The sequence below is a fragment of the Equus asinus genome, chromosome 24, assembly GCF_041296235.1.
Source record: "Equus asinus isolate D_3611 breed Donkey chromosome 24, EquAss-T2T_v2, whole genome shotgun sequence".
Classification (NCBI taxonomy): Eukaryota; Metazoa; Chordata; class Mammalia; order Perissodactyla; family Equidae; genus Equus; species Equus asinus.
Genome location: NC_091813.1, coordinates 61,821,849 through 61,840,455, shown reverse-complemented (window position 1 = coordinate 61,840,455; position 18,607 = coordinate 61,821,849). Strand labels below are relative to the sequence as shown.

General features: G+C 38.9%; 1 protein-coding gene across 5 annotated transcripts in view; it reads right to left on the bottom strand.

Moving 5' to 3' along the window:
* Positions 1-18,607, bottom strand: part of LAMA2 (laminin subunit alpha 2) — a 537,163-nt gene that overhangs the window by 102,849 nt on the left and 415,707 nt on the right. For all 5 annotated transcript variants that reach the window (XM_070496423.1, XM_070496424.1, XM_070496425.1 and 2 more), the window contains 3 exons: positions 12,817-12,928; positions 6,827-6,989; positions 5,328-5,538 (listed from right to left, as the gene is read on the bottom strand). In XM_070496423.1, coding sequence (XP_070352524.1) covers positions 5,328-5,538; positions 6,827-6,989; positions 12,817-12,928 — 486 coding nt within the window. The remainder of the gene's footprint in view (positions 1-5,327; positions 5,539-6,826; positions 6,990-12,816; positions 12,929-18,607) is intronic.

Here is an 18,607-nt window from a genome sequence, read left to right as displayed (position 1 = left end):
TGTTTTTCCTAGCGCTCATTTATCTGAACTATATTTGATAGGGTGGCCATAAACTAAAGAAACATAGATAATATTATTTTATATTTTGCATAGATTATACCATCTTGATTGCTTCTTCTGGAAGTTGCTGAAAGCAAAGGTTGTTTAATGAAAATCAGCAACACCACTCCATCACAAGATGCACGGACAGGGACTAGTGGCACACACAACCTGTGGAACTGTAGACAGCCGATGAAGGATAACATACTGAAGTCATCATGCAGGGCCACTGAACATATCACTTATTATGGATATTAGCCCATGCTCCAGACTTTATGGCCATATTATATACTTCTTTATTAGTTTAGTGACTATCTCCCTTACTATGATATAAATTCCATAAAAACAGTCCTATGTATCACTCCATCTCCAGTATCTAGAAAAGTTTTCTCAATAAATATCTTTGCATGAATAAATGAAATTACAGTCTATTCCTGGGACTTGCACTAGTGACTTGGCTCATTCAGCTACTCCCATCACTGGCTAATTCAGAGGAAGTTTCCATATGCTGTTCCCTCTTATGGACAACAAATGTAGGTATTGTCCTGATGTTCCTGGTTACAAGTCATATCTTATCTTCCAAGGGTCTGGCATTCTTTTACATAACTACCAATTTTAGCCTTTAGCTTTTCTATGAGCTGGTTTATAGTTATACCATTTACAGACACTCAAGAATCTTTTTTAAAACATGACTTGTTTGTATGAATGAATCAAGGTAATTTAAAATGCTGAACCAACGGGAGAGAGAATATGTCCACACACATGTTAGGTGAAGAACTACATACATTCTGGTTTCAATTAAGCAGTGAGTGAGAATCCCTGTGAAAGCTCTGTTTGAGTCACTTTAGGGAACCAATTGTTATGCAAAGATCAAAATGCGTTACGGATCACACTAAAGCAGAAATGATGATTTCAAGATTAAGGAGGCTTCAGAGGTGGCTAATTTTCAGATTAGACAGTGATGGAATCTAGATTTGAACCAAGGAGAGAGGGAGATTTGGAGCTCCCAAATATTGATAAAAGTATAGATATAACATTTATTTGTGTTTGCTTTATGGCACTTTATCTATTCATTGGCAAACATTTTCTGCTCTGCCTTTGTTCCATACCCTGTCCTCAACCCTGGGGATACAGTGAGCAAGAAGACATGCTCCTCATGGCTTGCCTTCAGGAGGGAGAAAATGAATGAGTAAATTCATGTATAATATATTTTCAAGTAATGATGAGTGCTATAAAAATAAATAGAGAGAGGCAACGGATAGAGAATGATGTAGAATATAAAATACCTAAGGTAGGAAGCTTTGAGTGTCTGAGGAACAAGGAGGCCCATGTATAGAGAGAATTCTCCAAAAGTAAACCACAAGCACAATTGTTAAGTGATTCTGTTTAGATGCCAAGGTTGATTATATTTCTACTTTTAACTTCTAATTAGATCTTAATTCATTCCAGAGCTCTGTAAGTTTAACATCTCTTTTTGCAGGGGGATGACGTGGGGGTGGATTAAGACCTACAAAAGCTATCTTCTTGTCTATCATTTATCTGGCAACTCACGACTTTCTTTGCAGTCCTTCCTTTTGTGAGGTTATAATGGTAGATTTGGGGACAGACTGTTCAGTGTATGTTCCTTTGCTAATTGAATTACTGGTCTTCTTTTTGCCCATCAGGCCCACAGTTCCCTCTGCCTTCTCTCCATCGATGGAAATGCTCTTCTAAATGCCCTGTCCACTTCTAGAAGGCTACATGCAAAGCATTCTAGGATCTGGCTCCGAACACCATTTCCAGAGCTATCTTCTGCTACAGACTTTTGTGTAGGTTATGCGTGAGCTTCATCGCTCGACTTGACTTTCCTCAGACCACCTCACACTTCCAGAGCTCGCTGTTTGTGCTCATGCTGCTCCACCATTTCTCTCGGTTTCTGCTATGATGCCATCATTTCTGTGAATCTTTGCTGATTCTCCCAGCCCCTGTTAACCACAGGATTACATACAGCGAAGGTGAAAATGCCTGCATTTTCCGGAGTCTGTAGTTTGAGGAGGCCAGAAATTATTCCTCTTTACCCTCAAACACCCTGGTCACTGATATGGTAGGTGTCTGACAGAGATTTAAATATTATCCATGCCTACTTTCCTAGCCTTGTATCACACTATTTTCTAACACAAAACCAATTTTCCAGTTTATATGAGCGACTCGCAAATTCCCCGAAATGTAATTTTACTCCATGACTCCAATATTTCAATCGCTTCCTACAGCTTTCAGTATAAAAACCAAATTCCTTACCTTGGTCTTTGAGTGCAATTCTCCTATAGCTCAAGGTCTGGACCCTGGCTATCATTGTTGGCTTTTCTCCTCCCACGCATTCCCATGCAGTCTTCATTCCAATCCTATCAAACCACCACATTTTTCCCAAAATGTCTTACCATTCTTTTCTCCTTGTCTTTCCACATGCTTTTCCCTATTTCTGGAATTTTCTTTTCCTTCTACTTTGACTAACTAGTGCCCTCCCTTCAGGACTTCAGGACGTAGCACACATGTCCAGTCCTCTCTGAAGTCGGGGGATTAAGATGCACTTCCTTTGCTTACCTCCATGATAACCAGGGAATGTAGAGAGTGGTTGACTTGTGTGCACCTCCCACGAAATACAAGTCACCTGAAGTCATCAGAGATGGCATTTTATTCTTTATATCAGTGGTTCTCAAACTTTCAGATTTAGAACATCTGAATCACTGGAGGGGTTTTTAAAACTGGGAGCCTCACTCCCAGTTTCTGAGTTGAAAAGTTTGGGGTGAGGCTCAAGAATTTGCATTTTTAACAAGTTTCTAGGTGATGCTAATGTTGCTGTTCCAAGGACTACACTGCAAGGACCAGTCTTTGACATAATCAACACTGTTTAGCACACTTCCTGAATTTAGTAGGGGCTTGACAAGTAGGTTTTTTTGTTATTTTTTTTGCTGAGGAAGATTAGCCTGCAGCTAACATCTGTTGTCAATCTTCCTCTTTTTGCTTGAGGAAGATTTGCCCTGAGCTAACAGCTGTGCTAATCTTCCTCTATTTTGTATGCAGGATGCTGCCACAGCATGTCCACTGGCGAGTGGTGTAGGTCCGCACTCAGGAACCAAACCCAGGCTGCTGAAGCAGAGCATGCTGAACTTAACCACTAGGCCACAGGGCTGGCCCTTTGATAAGCATTTTTAATAAAAATTACATGCTTACCTTCTTAAAATAAAAAAAAATTGGGGTCTTAATTATATTACCTTTTTTGTGGGCACAGGCACAATGAAGTCATATATTTAAAACACAGCTCATTAGTCAATCAAATGGATACAAGGTATCAGTTGTTTTCAAATATGCATGCACATCGGACTAATGGAGGGAGAATTTTAGAATATGGACCCTGGGCCACACCCCAGACCAGCCAGCTCAGACTTTGGGAGGGAGCCTAGCGAATCCGTCTTTTTAACAAACTCTTCAGGTGACTCTTTCTCAGCCAGTCTAGCGCCGAGCTTGGTAATTAGTCTAATCAGCCTTGGCTGTGCCTTACTCATGCTAATTTAGTCAGTTATCTATTTACTCCAGTAAGTTTTTAACAAGCCTTCAGTTAAGCGTGGCGTATAAAATGAAAATACAAAAAGGCCCACTTAGAACTTCAATACTGATTACACCAGCTCCAGGCATTTCTAGGGGTGCCCAAGAATGATGGCTCCCAGTTTTAAACATCACTAAAAGGAAGGACTAGCTGAAAGCACCATTTACTGTGCCACCATAACTCTTCTTGAACTGCACCCAAATGCTTATTATGCTTTCCACACAGGCAATTTTAATTTCTTAAACTGTTGCCATAAAATGGAGAGGTGCACCTCTGGGTAAGTTACACCACTGGTGTGTCACGGAGCAGGATGAATCATGCTGGAGCCTGCGAGATGACAGTGGCCCAGCAGCCCGCCTAACACACTGGTGCTTTTTCTTTAATACAGCCGGCATGTCAGCAGACTCCAAATTGGTTAAGATTAGATACATCAGTTAAGAAAAAAGTGAGCCTCCTCAATCTTCCCTCAAAATGATAAGGCTGAGTCCCAGGAGAGGGACTCAGAAAAAAAAAAAAAAATTAATTCATCCTCTTGCTTCTTAATCCAAAGTAAAAGGGAAAGAAATGAGTGGATAAAAAAAATCCAGATTCGTTTTATTCAACTGTCATGCCAGAAACATTTTTGAGGGCATAATCTATGCCAGAGAGTGTTCAGTTATGGTTGAAGGTAAAATTGTATGTCAGAAGAAATACAGGTCTGCTGCTGTTTCAAATCTGTTGGGGTCAAATACTTTAAAAAGAGCAAACGTAGGCTTGTCTCTGGGGAGAAAGTTGTTGTTGTTATTTAAATACCAAATATAGGGTTTGTACCATCCCATGTGCTGAATTTACTTTTGGGAAAAGTGACCAATTTGCAATGTTAAGTGTTAAGAAAGAAAGAGAGAGAAAGGCAGGGAGGCAAGGAGGGAAAGAAGGAAGGAAGGAAGAAAGAAAAGAAGGAAGGAAGGAAGAAAGGAAAGAAGGGAGGAATAGATGGAGGAATCTATTTTAGTTCCAGCTGCATTTACACCCTGGAAAGGCAGAGGCTGCCTATGGTCTCTCGAGGAGAGAAGTACCTCTTGTCTGTGAGGAAAAATAACTGAGACTTGATCTGTTCATGTTAGCCTCTTGTAAAATATCATTTCATAAAACACATCACAAACAAATAGAAAACCAAAATCTTCCTGAGCTCTGGCCTCTCAGTGAACTGTTGCTTATGTGCTCAGATTCCACTAGAAAATACTTGGTTCTTCTGTGATTTATGGCAGCTGGGTGTCTAAACCACGCTTTGTGGATTAGGTTGGGTGGATTGCAAAATCACATGATATCAGTACCTGAAGATACGCTAGACATGCTGTGGTATAAGGCCCTCATTGTATAGTTGGGGGACTGGTGCTCAGAGACCTTAATTGACTTGCCCAAGCTGTAGTGATACAGTTGGTGGTAGAGTTATCAAGACCAAGGTCCCCTAACTCCCAGTGAAGAGCTCCTTCCACTGTGCCATACTGTCCTTAAAAATCTTCAATAGTTTAAGTGACATAAATTTTATCTGATTCTTTGGGCAATGATCACTGATTTAAAAAAAAGATCATTCTCTGTTCTGTTTCTTAGAAGTCTCTTTCAGAGTCATCTTCTTGATCTTTGTAAACGAGCATCAACCTGACTTACCCAGCCGTGTTCAACTCCCTACCCTGCACTTCTTGGTTCAGATGAACCTAAGTCTTACCTCCAAAGCAGTCATGTTTTTCTGGTTTGCTGCAGATAAGCGGTTAGCTTCTCTGATTTTATCTGTGGCTTCTCTCAAGAGGTCCCAAGCATCATCAACTTTGTTTTTGTAGTCTGCCAGTTTCTCCCGAAGATCTTTCTCCATTTCTTCATTTTTCCCTCGGGGTTCTCCAAACAGCTTCTGCACTTTCTTCAGAAGGCCTTCAGCAGCTCTACAACCACACCCAGCCCCATAATACACAATAAGCCCTTGTCATGGTATCAGGGTTTCTTGGTATTAAACTGTGTCACAAAGAGATGCTCACATTAGAAGAATGGAAAAGCCAGACAATTTTTAAAGGAGACTCAGGGTGTACTAAACCAAGTTGAAAATGGGTCCCTGAAAAGTGGCAAGACCATTTATAAAGTTAAAGCACAAAAATCCATCTATTTTAAATTTATTAGTAAAATAGCATTTTCAATTGGACGCAGTCTCATATTATTCTCATAATCCTACTGATGAATGAGTTTTATGGTTCACTTCACAAAAAAAAGCCACCTGATTCACCATAATGAGACATTTTCTCTCTGTTACTTTGAACATCAGGTATGAATATTGATATGTTTGGTTAGAAACTGTGAACAGAGCTCTGTGTTACTGACATGCTAGGACAATATCATGATTTTGATCTACTTTTCTTTTCCTTTTAACTCTGTGATGTGGGAGTCTCCTGGGTTTAACTTGATAGTTTTCCTAAACTGTTAATATCTGAGCCCTTAACAAAGGCTAAATACATGAAAAACAGCAGTCCTCAAACTAACAGGCATCATAACCCCTGAAGCTTTTGTCACAACAGCCTGCTGGGCCCCATCCCAGAAGTTTCACAGGTCTGGGGTGGGGGGCTGATAATTTGCACTTCTAACAAGTTCTCAGGTGTTTCAGATGTTACAGCTTTAGTATACATTATTTAAGTATAATAACACCATCATTTTGAAGTTAGATGACTGTGAATGTAAAAATGTATTTTTTTCTTGAGTGTTTAGTCACAAGGATTCATCAACATTAGTAAAACTACTATCACTATTTGCCACCATTATTTCAAAGCATCAGGCATTTATTATTTGACGACTATTCTACTCAGCATTTCTTAAGATGACAAAACGCATAGGATGGGCTGTCAAACTCATAACTTTATTTCTCCAAAGATACTTTTATTAAAACAAACAACTATTGATAGTTTAAAAGTCCCTATTACAGGTGGTTAATAAAGCAAGTTCATTAGCCCGATTATACAAGGGACAGCACCAGGAAAGGCTATTGACTTGATTATTTATATACAGGCAAAAGTCTACTTTCAATCCATTTTAGAGCAAGAGAAAGTATAACTAAGTAAATGAACAGTAAATAGCAAAGAAACAACGTATCTTCTACTCATATGTGTGATGGAAAATTTAGAAAACTGTAAAACAATTTGGAAAGCTCAGTTGATCAAATGAAAAAACAATAGAGCATTAACTCACACCAGCTCGTCTTCAGCGACTTCCTTTTGTGTATCTAGAGTTTTCCTCCTCAGTTCTGTCATCATCTGATCAATCTCTTTCTGAAGTGCTTGCAAGTTTCTCTCAAAGGCCTTGTCTTGAGTTCCTAGAGTTTCATTTAGCTTTACAGCTTTTTCATTTACAGCTGCAGGGGGCAAAACAAATTTGGGAAATTAGTGAACAAAAATGCCACATGCAAAAATGACACTCAGCATCTGCTCTTCCCCGCCGTCTCCAAATGAAATGTAGTTTGCCATGGGTGTCCCTGCTGGGAAATAGAGAGCAAGTTAACACAACAGTCCATGACAAAGAGGGAAGTGTGACGTATTTCTCCGTATTATATTTCATTTTGGGGGCATGATAATTAAAGCATGGTGTTTCTACCTCAGAAGGAAGAAATACAAGTGGCTCAAACCCTCTTCATGTAGGAGGTACAAAATGAGACGTGTAGCATAACCCCTCGACGCTGAGCACACAGGTCTGTGTTGCTGAGCAGACAAGCATACTCAGTTTTAAAATACTGAGTACAGAAATACTCTCAGCGATGAGATCTCTGAAATGACCCTGCCCTTGCATGTCCATGCACTTCAGTGTTCATTTGTTTAAATGAGGAAAGAAGCACTGGTCTAGGGACAAGGGTTATAGATTTGGGCTCAAGGAGATCTTCCGGCAGTAACATCCATCGCAAGAGGCTGTGTCTCCAATGCATTAAGGGGGGTTTCAGCTGTGTTCTTTGGAATCTGAGGATTCTCCAGGTGCTTCGGGTGTTCTCCAAATGAAGTCTATTCTGCCAAGAATCTGTTTCATAGGTTGGTGTTCTGGGCAAATTTCACTTGAAAAAAGAATTCTATGTCAAATAAAAAGTTTGAAAAACTGGTGAATTGAGAGATTTATGAAGTTATACCATTAGTTTTTTTTTTTTTTAAAGGTATAACTTTTTTTTTTTTTTAAAGATTTTATTTTTTCCTTTTTCTCCCCAAAGCCCCCCGGTACATAGTTGTGTATTCTTCGTTGTGGGTTCCTCTAGTTGTGGCATGTGGGACGCTGCCTCAGCGTGGTCTGACGAGCAGTGCCATGTCCGCGCCCAGGATTCGAACCGACGAAACACTGGGCCGCCTGCAGCGGAGCGCGCGAACTTAACCACTCGGCCACGGGGCCAGCCCCTATACCATTAGTTTTTGACCAACTTTTTCTGAAGTGTGTTCTATGGAACATTAATTTAACAAGTTGAAGGAAGATGTTTTCACAAACTCTTTTGTCTGCTGAACTCTTATTTCTACAATGTTCCCTATGAAAATCCCTAGAGTGAGGGATCTGGGTTGGCCAAGAGACATTCTCTATCATTCAAGGCTGCATCCTAAGACCTCTTTAAGACATAAAGAATCCTGAAAATTCATTTCTATTCTTGGATGCACTTTTCTTTCTTTTCTTTTCTTTTTTTTTTGTGAGGAAGATTGGCCCTGAGCTAACATCTGTTGCCAATCTTCCTCTTTTTGCTTGAGGAAGAGTATCGCCGAGCTAACATTTGTGCCAGTCTTCCTCTATTTTATGTGGGATGCTGCCACTGCATGGCCTGATGAGTGGTGCTAGGTCCACACCTGGGATCTGAACCTGCAAACTCTGAGCTGCTGAAGTGGAGTGCACAAGCTCAACCACTACACCACTAGGCTGGCCCCTGGATTAAATTTTCTGATCAGCACCAGTCAGAGTTGTTCCAAGGAGAGTATACAGAGTTCCTGAAGCAGGTGCACACAGGCAGGCCATGGAGAGCAGCCACGGAGAGCGTGGCATGATGGTTGGTACAGCGGTTCTGAACTGTGGTCCCCAAACAAGCAGCATCAGCTTCACCTGGGAATTTGTTAGAAATGTAGATTCTTAGGCCCCACCCCAGACCTACTGAGTCAAAAATTCTGGGGTTGGGGGCCAGCAATCTCTGTTTTACCAAGCCCTGCGGGAACTTCTGATGCGCGCTAGAGTTTGAGAATCACTGGTTTAGCAGAACGAATTGGGTCGCAGTCTCTAATTCGACCTTTTCCAAACTGCATCTTTCTTACTCTTTTTTCAAGATAAATGTCTTTGGTTAGAAAGTTGCTGCGGTCAACCCCTTATGCCTGATAGCCATAGTTTAATCTGTGGGACGATCTGAATCAGGTGGTTTAAAGCCCGAACATGGCCATTCCTAGCCCTGTGGTAGAGGTTATCGCTCAGGCACTGTATTCCTAGAAGTTAGGGAGGGCGGCTCTTGGCCACTGGTTAATACCTTGACGTATGCCAAGGAACTGTCTCAAGATTCCACCACTATTGCTAGTAAGATATCACCTAGGCTGTGTCATCTTTGCTAAGGAACCACAGTGACCATGGACTGGTTGACTGGAAAGCTCCTAGGTCCAGCAGACTATGTGGGAACCACGCCAGAACGGCGGCAATGATTAACTGGCAGGAGGTTTCTACTTCCCAGATGTCAAGAAAGGCAGCAGTCCATGTGGCGCTGCCTGTGATAGAGCGCCACCCTTTGGCCTGAGCATGCCTGTCTGTGCAGTTGATTCAAACCAATCATGGCGCTCAAGTAACCACTGACATTATTTGCATGCATGTGCATGCAGTTTTTTTTTAATGAAAGGGATGAACCTGACTTTCCAACTTGCCAAAGGTGCATGTATTTCCTGTATTGAGTGGATATATAAATGAGCTTTGATTAGGCATATTTTTTGAAATTTGATTGAATTTACGCCCTGGGCCAAGATGGTTTTGAGGAAGGAAGGAAAGCGAGACAGAGCCTCACTTCTGGTCTATTTGCAGACAAAAATTTGGTGGAAAAAGAATGATATCAGAGAGAGAAAAGAAAAAGAAAAAGATGGTGGTACCTTTTGGAATGCATGCATCATTTCTTTTAAATTAAAGTAATATGTAAGCAACTAGAAGAAATTATTAGGGTACAAAAATACTGCTTTAGCAAAATAATGCTAGAACAATGCTGGAAAGTGGAAAGTCTCTGGGTATTTTTTAAGCTAAAGATGAATGTGTTATCTAGTCTCTTACTCAAAGATATATACTATCAGTTCAGTATGTTTCCAACAGTATCAAACATTTTTGTAAAATAAATCTGTCTTTTAAATGTCTTTATTTGTTTCTAACTTATTTCAAAGGCAATTTAAAGTAGTTTTAAAATATCTTTAAAACAAGATAAAATGACATACAAGGAGATTGAGTAAAGATAAAAAAATTAATGCAAATCAGGAGAAGTATTAATAGACAGAATGGCATACCCTAATGTTCAGCACAGCGGACCCTAAATCAGTGCTGAGTGTCTTAGTAGCTGAAGCATAAAGGGATGAAAAGGGGACCCTTCAGAGGTTACAACATCTGTAACATGCAAGTGAATTGATTCCTCAGGAGAAGCAAAGCTGTTTTTCATACTGAACTTGAAAAAACAATATCCTCTGATGGGTAATTTTATCATGAATGAAAAATACTCCTGTGACCTGAGACACAGGATAGAAGGGTGTCTAGCATTTATCACATCTTCGTAGATGTCAGGACATACACTAATGGGTTATGTATGTTCACTCATTAATTCTAATGGCACAGAGAATAAAATATAGTTTATTCATGATCTAATCAGGGTTCATAGCACAGTAGACTTTAAAAATTATAGCAAGGGGCCGGCTGGTGGCATAGTGGTTGAATTTACGCACTCTGCTTTGGCGCTGTGGGGTTCTTAGGTTCGGATCCTGGGCGGACCTATGCACCACTCATCAAGCCATGCTGTGGCAGCATCCCATTTATAAAATAGAGGAAGACTGGCACCAGAGTCAGCTCAGGGACAATCTTCCTTAAGCAGAAATAGGGAGATTGGCAACAGATGTTAGCTCAGGGCCACTCTTCCTCACACACAAACACACACACAAATTATAGTGAGATAAGAATGCCTAGATTAATAGAATGCGATTATCTATAAAGGGTCATGACTTACAATGGAAGATAGGATGAGAAAGGTATTCCATCTATCTAAAAATAAAATGGAAATAGACAAACGCCAGGCTGAACCATTCACTTTTACCACAGCAATTTATTGTCACTAATAAAACCTTAAAGTACTGATAATTATCCTCATTATTGTAGTTTTGAGAGAGGAAAAACAGGGTATGGTTATGTCGTATCACCCACTTAAAGCTGTTGGTGAATTTCCTTTTCCTTTTTAAAAAATTCCCGACTATCTAGTCTTGAGGTACAGATAGACATCTCGGTGAAGATTTAGTTTAACTCTGGTATATTCTAGTTTAAATTTTCATGAAATTTGAACAGTTGGATTAATTCTGCCAACGTCTTTTTTGTAAAGGGCTGCGGTGATCATTTTTGTTGTCATTTATGTTAGTACCTGCTGGAAGAAGAGAGGAGTGTTCACGTTTTCCTCAGGTACAGGACCACAGCTATCCCACACGGCACTTCACGTGAATTAGAAAAAGCTGCCCCATCTGGACAGACCGTTGGACCATTTGATGCACAATTTAGAGAATGGGAGACATCTTTGAAGTTACATAACCCTTTTTCATGGTGGATAGATTGTGGATGGTGAGCCAACCCTGGGTTAAGTATCATTTCCACCCCGCCCCCTGCTGGTCCTCTGTGCGATGCACAAATTAGGAGGTGGAGGCTGTAACGTAGAGGAGAAAGTAAGCAGTGCTGATACTGGAGTCTACTGGAAACACGGGTTAGCATTTATTCTTAGGTACCAATGTTTGATTGAAATGATCAAAATGAATTCCCAGAATAGGTTTCTGGGTACTGAGTCTTTGAGATTGAGATGGAAGGAAAAGTTCCTGGAAAATTGACTAGCGCTTTCAGGGTGTCACTCAGGGCGAAATGATTCTACCTGCAAGGGGAGTTTTTGGCAGGCAGGGGAGGTGGACACTTTGAGTAGCATCACTGGAAGATAAAACCAGGGAATCTACAACCTCATCTAGCAGAGCATACAGCACAAGGAGTTAACTCAGATTTTTCTGGTAGGAGCAACTTCTGTTTCAGATCTTGATACGTTCGCCTCAGATTAAAACTCTGTTACTCCTTACAGTGGGCAATCTTTGGGAGTTTCTGTCTCTTCTTGGCCAGAGATTCCTAAGAATTACCTGTCAGGATCTGTCTTGAAAGTTATGTCATGTCCTGATTTATTTGGCTATATTACAAAGCCATGTATCTAAAACACATAACATTGTAGAGAAATAAAAAATTTTTTTAAAGCAAAAAAAAAAAAAAACCCCGCAACTTTTTTCCTACTTTCTAAACATGCATGCATGTTTATTATACATTAAGAGATATTTAATAACTAGTGGAGTTGTTTTATATTATCTGTTTTCTTTAAGAGTCTCTTAATCTGGGCTTTTGCCCCAAAATGGCTTCCACTTTGATTCTCAATCAGATTGGTAGACTCCAAGAACTAACTCCTGGAGAAGTGTGGACTACATGCAGGACAGCTCCTGGTAAGGCAGCACATCCAAATCCCAAGCAACAGATGATCATTAAAAACAAGTACCAAGTATTTTAAAAGCCATTTTGAGAAATTAAAGTGCCTCTTTAAAGTACTGAGTAGAGTGATAAAATTAGCTTTCTGAAAAATTAAAAGTCTTTTAAATAGTTTTGAATGCAAACAATAGCACAGCATAAGTTGTCCATTAGTTATTTAATCATAATAGCCATTTCTCAAAAATTGCAGCATTCCTTAAGGAACGCATTCAATTTACTGCTATTCTGCACTCATAATTACTAATTCACTGATTGTCGTCACTAATTTAACACTGTAGGTTGTAGATTCTCAGCAGATAATGCCCTTACATATGTTGATGAAAATATTTTTTAAAACCTAACACTCAAATTTAAAAATGTCATCTCTTACTAGAGAAATTCCAGTCCTGTGTAATCCTTTTTCAATTTTTCTGTTGGGAGAAATAATGATTAAATTATGACTTTTCTGATACCTTCGGCATCCTGGGCAAGCTCCTTAATGAAGTCTGTTAAAGAGCTTGCTCTCGTGTTGGTCCTCTCAGCATCCTGTCCAGTTTGCTCGGCATCTGCTGTCACTTTGGTAGCCTAATGATCCAAATTCGGGAAAAGCATAATTAATAGAGAAGAAGAAGCTACAGTTAGATAAGCTCCCACTGGCTACATTTTCTTTCAAATATTACTCTGAGCCAAAGACAATCGATGAATTATTGATCAGATGTCCTGGAAATGATGCCCTGTGCTCAAGTATACAATTAAACTTTATTACTTTTTCCATTAAATGGAAATCAGAGAGCTGTATTTGGTCTTTTTCAAACCCTCGTTATATGCAATGGCACAGAAGAAGCGATAAATTGCAATTATTTTTGAAATATCTTTAAGCTACTATTGCCAAAAGTCTTTAATGGATTCTTCAGCCTCCACATGTTGCAGTTTTGTCCATATTTTATTTACTGAAAAAGTGTGGAGTGTAGCAATGATCTCTGGAAGGAGGCATGGGCAGTCTGTCTCAATAAGCCTCATCCTATAGATTTGGTTTAGATCAATACGTTAATTAAAGACACAAAGAAGGGGAGATGCTTAGCTAGTAAGTAGTAAGTGCTTGTTGTATAACACTTTAAAGATGCCAGGAAAACATTAAAGAAAAATAAATGTTAACTTTCCCCATGACATCACCAGAAAAGATGGCCATTAATCCCAGGACCATAGATCATCGTCAACACAACGAAACAGACCCCAAAACACCTCACCTCCCAAAGAGTATCTTCAGACATTTCCACCTTTACTCACATTGAAAATACCATCTGACCAAGGGAATCCATTTAATGTGTTCATAATTAAGATATACCATATTTAGTCAAATAAAAATGGCTTGTGCAAAATTAAAAATTTCTTAAAAATACTACAAGGTTTGGAGCATGTTATAATAGGTTTATATTTCATTTTCCTATGTGTATGCATATGCTAATAAATATGAGTTCTTTTTTACAAGAAAGATAGGGGTAATCTACAGATAATGAATCAAAGAATCACAAACTGCCTCAATAAAATTTGAATAAGGTCCAGGTTGGCAGAGTATTAATACTCCACAATCTTGGACTCGAGTGCCTGCATTCTAGACATGCCCAGAGAATCTAAATTTCTCTATACATAAGTGGATTTTAAATAGAACTTAAAAGAGAACTAAATGTCTGGCCAGCACAGAACATGGTAAAAGATGCTACAGGAATTTTACTGCATTTTCTGAATTTCCAAGGGCAGGTAGAGGTTTAATTCATGAAAGTTTTCAAGGTTTTGCACAAAAGGTAGAATATAAAGTCCAACAATTATCATCTAATTTTGCAACCTGAAAGTGTTACTATCACAAATAAAAGGAAGAAAGGATAAGAATTCATTGGAAGTTTTTAGAATTACTCTTTAAAGTTTAATATACACACACACACACACAATGATTTAGAGGTTGTTAATCAATGTATTAAAATGCTCTGAATTAACTCTTCAAAAATATCAATAATGGGATTATTTTCACTTTTAGATTCAAGGTTCATATGGATGAAGTAACTTTTTACACATACATAGGACACATAATTTTCTAAATGCTGCTTTAGAGTTACTAAGGTCAGCTGCTTAAGATGTTGGGGCTGTCTAAGTTTCTTTAGATGTTTGTCTAGTCTGGACTTGATTGTACTCTATGATATTGCTCCTATTTTCACATCTCACAGGGACCTGATCTCCATTGTGGTCACCTTTCAATATCTTATCTTCAGAATTAATGTATCCCAAGCACTAGCATCTCTTACTACATAGAAAATGTACATTATAATTTAAACTTAAAATTTATTTTTTGCTTTATCAATAGCTTATATGTATTATGAAAAGATAATAATTTATATAAGTATTCATACCATCAAGCTTACCAATTCTTGTTAATGGCACAAAGCATCTAATTTTTTGGAAATAAACATATATTGATACACTGTCCCTTTTAAATTCTAGACAATCAAGACAGTGCTCATTGCCTTGACTTCTATTTACCTAGTTAATTTTTACAGTAATGTGTAAGAGTCATCACTAACAAACTCAGTACCAATTATATAAGTACTCCAGTATTAAGATGTCAAGAATTCTACATGACCTATGATCAGAAACAAGTTAAAAAAGTTATCACTAAGACCCTATGCAATTGACCTCTCTACCTCCTTTTGTATATGAAATATGCTAAACTCTTCCCTTTTTAGGGCCTTGGTATCCTGTTGTTTTTGCCTGGGATGAATTTCTGTTCTATACTTTCAGTGACCAGATCCTTGTCATCCATCAGCTTTCAGTCTAATAAGCATCTCTTCCTGGTGTGGCCATTCCCAGGGCACCTCTCCAGGTTTCCACACTGCCTGCAGCAGAACACTTCCTTCTCAGTGCTGTGCACTTTAGAATTACTCATTTATGTGTTGGCTTACCTATTTATTAGCTGCCTCCCTGACAAAAGTAAGCTCTAAGAGGGTAGGAACCCAGTCCATTTTGCTCATCACTTTCTATCCAGCTCATTATATGATGCCCGACTTATAGCAAATATTGAAGCAATGTTGTTAAATATGACTAAACAACAATTTCCTAATGAATCTTGCCAACCTTATTATCATTCTTATTGCCTACATTTCTATGAACATTTCCAGAAAAAGCATTTGTTCATACTATTGCTCCTTCTCTCCTCTCCAATTATCCAAAATAAATCCAGCCTTTGAGATTCACCTTCTCTGTGAAGCCATCCCTGATATTTTGGCTCGTGTTCTCCTTTCTTAGATTTTCAGAAACAACCATCGTTACCACCATTCATGACTATTTTCGGTAGTCATGTTAGGTGTTTTGCCAATATATTTAATCTCCATCCTTGGGGCTTATGTCTTATCTTTGTGCCTGGTGTATTGTAGGGGGTCAAAGATGTTGGGTGATTGGCTGATATAATGATAATCAAACCAACTATCCCTTTGAAGTTCTAAAGCCTGTTGGAAAAAAAATCTCTCTCCATATGCCTTCCCAATACCATTGAAACTGGCCATATGCCTCGTGATACGCTTGCCAGCGAATGTGGACGGCTGGGCAGTTTTCTGGGTGTTTTTCACAGCCTCCTTGGAAGCTGCTGCTCAAGAGCTGCAGCTGAGTGCTTAGGAGGAGAGCCAGGCCTGAGAGCCTCCAGTCCCCACCACACTGCGTTCTAGTCCCTGGCCTCATGGTAATTCAAAACCAGCTTGCCGTCACACACCAAGTACCATGCTGTGCAGGAAAGGGTGGAGTTGGGAGTGGGCAGGACTCTTTAGGGACAGCATGGTTCTTACTGAGGAAGAAAGTGGCCTTCCCTGCACAGACAGGAAGAGCTTGCTCCTTGGCTGCACTCCAGCAGAGGAGGAGATGTGAGGTTCCTGGCACCAAAAGGCATTGACTTATTATGGTATTAGCACTCTTAACGATGGGTCACACGGTCAGGCTCAGCTGTACCCTAGACTGATATGAGTGTTCAGAAGGGCTTACAACAAACACTCTTTTGTGTCTCATCTACTCTTCCTACCTTTAGAGATACATAGAGGGCATGGTCTCTACTTTTACCCTGGTAAAAAGGTATGGGGAGGTTAAGTGACTTATCTGAACTCACACAGAGGGAATTGGGGACAAAACACAAATTTTCTGTCTTATAGCTTCATATTCTGTCTGTGTCAAACACTAACTTATGCTTGGCCAACATCCAGGAAAATAAATGAACAAGCTGAGCATTCTGGGTGGGAGGAGGGACCTTGCTCCAGCTTATGTAGTACTTTAAGCGTATAAGCTTTAGATTTTAGTAAATTAGCATATTTAAAAATCCATATCAGAATATCATATGGATATTTTTAAAAATCGTGACTCGTTACACAGTAATTAAGTTGAAGAGTCACTCTTGTCAAAACCACACATGAGAGACTCCCTAAAGGATGCCTATGACAAATGCACTGTCACCTATGGGGAGTGGTGATGGAGCCTGGTATCATTGTAAAGGCGAAATTCACAAGAATCAGTTTCACCCAGGACAGGCTATTGATAATGTTCCAGATGAATGCTAAATACCACATGATAGAAGCTATCTGTCTGGTTCAGTTTGGCTCTTCCTGCGTTTTATTAAATTACCATCCCCATTCCTTAGTCATCTTTCCTCTTCTCTATTATCTTGTCCTTTGAGTATTTGACAAATGTCTTCTCATTTATCCTAATATGTTGTACAATCTTCCTTTCATTCTCTATCTTTGATTTTCTTATTTTTACGTCCTCTTACCTCTGTTCTACAATCTTTCCAGTGTTCCTTTGTAAATGATATCTCATACAGCACCTTCTATGGATGTCTCTTACCTTTGATTACGTTTATTTTACATTCAAGTTCACTCAACTAGGTGTTTTGTTCCTTTTATTTTTCTTCTTTTTTTTGGAGTATTTATATCCAGGCAGCATGCATTATCATTAGGCACACATTAATTTACTTCTGAACAATGTAGCTGTTACTTTCTTGCTTTAGCTCAAGCAGCTCTCACTATGCCTCTTGAAATCCGCACATAATTTTCTTGGTTGGATATTACTAGTGTCTTTCATTTTCTGCCTTCTTTATGTGAAAACTAGAATCTAATGGAGCACATCTAACTACTGAATAAACAACATTGCTTCGATGCCATCCACCTTTGCATTTGCAGACTTACATGGTTTCCTGCTAAAATTAAATTTCAGATCTAATCATTTATATGATATTCTCAAGGGTAATCTTCAAACACTACCAGTTCCGTGTATGTAAGTGTCAGTGAAGTGCTCCTCAGGCAAGCGGCTAGGACAGACAACACACAAGGAAAGAGATGGGGGCAGCCAATTGACCCTGTGGAATGATAACAAGTCACTTCCATGTGGAATTTCTCCCTAAGTATTTCAGGTGTCAATTTTGAAAGTTACAAACCAAACAAGTAAAATTTGTTATACATTCTCTCTCTCTCTTTTACCATATAATAGCAGAAATAAAAAACATTGTTGGCAACTTAAACTTTTTAAAACCATGAAGAAGGCATTGTAAACATATAATAATGTTGGCATTTAAATCATTTAAAAACTAGTTTCATCATTTTGAAAATGCCTTATCTTCATTTAAATTTGATTTTCAATAGGCAATAAAAAGACAATGTAAATAAAGCTATATTTTGATATATTATGTAGTTCAGCCTATTACATAGCATTCTCCCCTTATAGAATATAAACTTTTAAGAGATGTTTATCAAAGAAAGTAAAATATCCAGCTCAATATAATTATAAAATATGTCTGATTTTAGCGTATTTTAGAGAAATTCAAAATCAGTGCTTATCGTGTGTTTCTCTACCTTTCATCTGGTTCTTCAAATGCTATTATTTAAATTATCCACAATGAATTAACTAAACACATATTGAATGACCACATACTATGTGCATGATATTTGCAAAACCATCGTGAGCAGAAAAAAACCCCAAAAAACAAAACACGCTTCCTGCCCTTTTGGAGCTTACAGACTGGTGAGGTAGAGAGGTATTTCTCATGATCATGAAAATAAGTTTATAATCACAAACTGAAGGAAAAACACAGGGTGTAAGTCAATTACAGGAGGAATCTCATCACACCTGGAATGTCACAGAGGCTCCCATAAAGCAGGCTTCCATGAGCTGAATTTGGAAAAGTGGTTGGAATTAACGGAAGTTAACAAGATGTAGGAGGAGGTCATTTACTTCAAGGCTAAA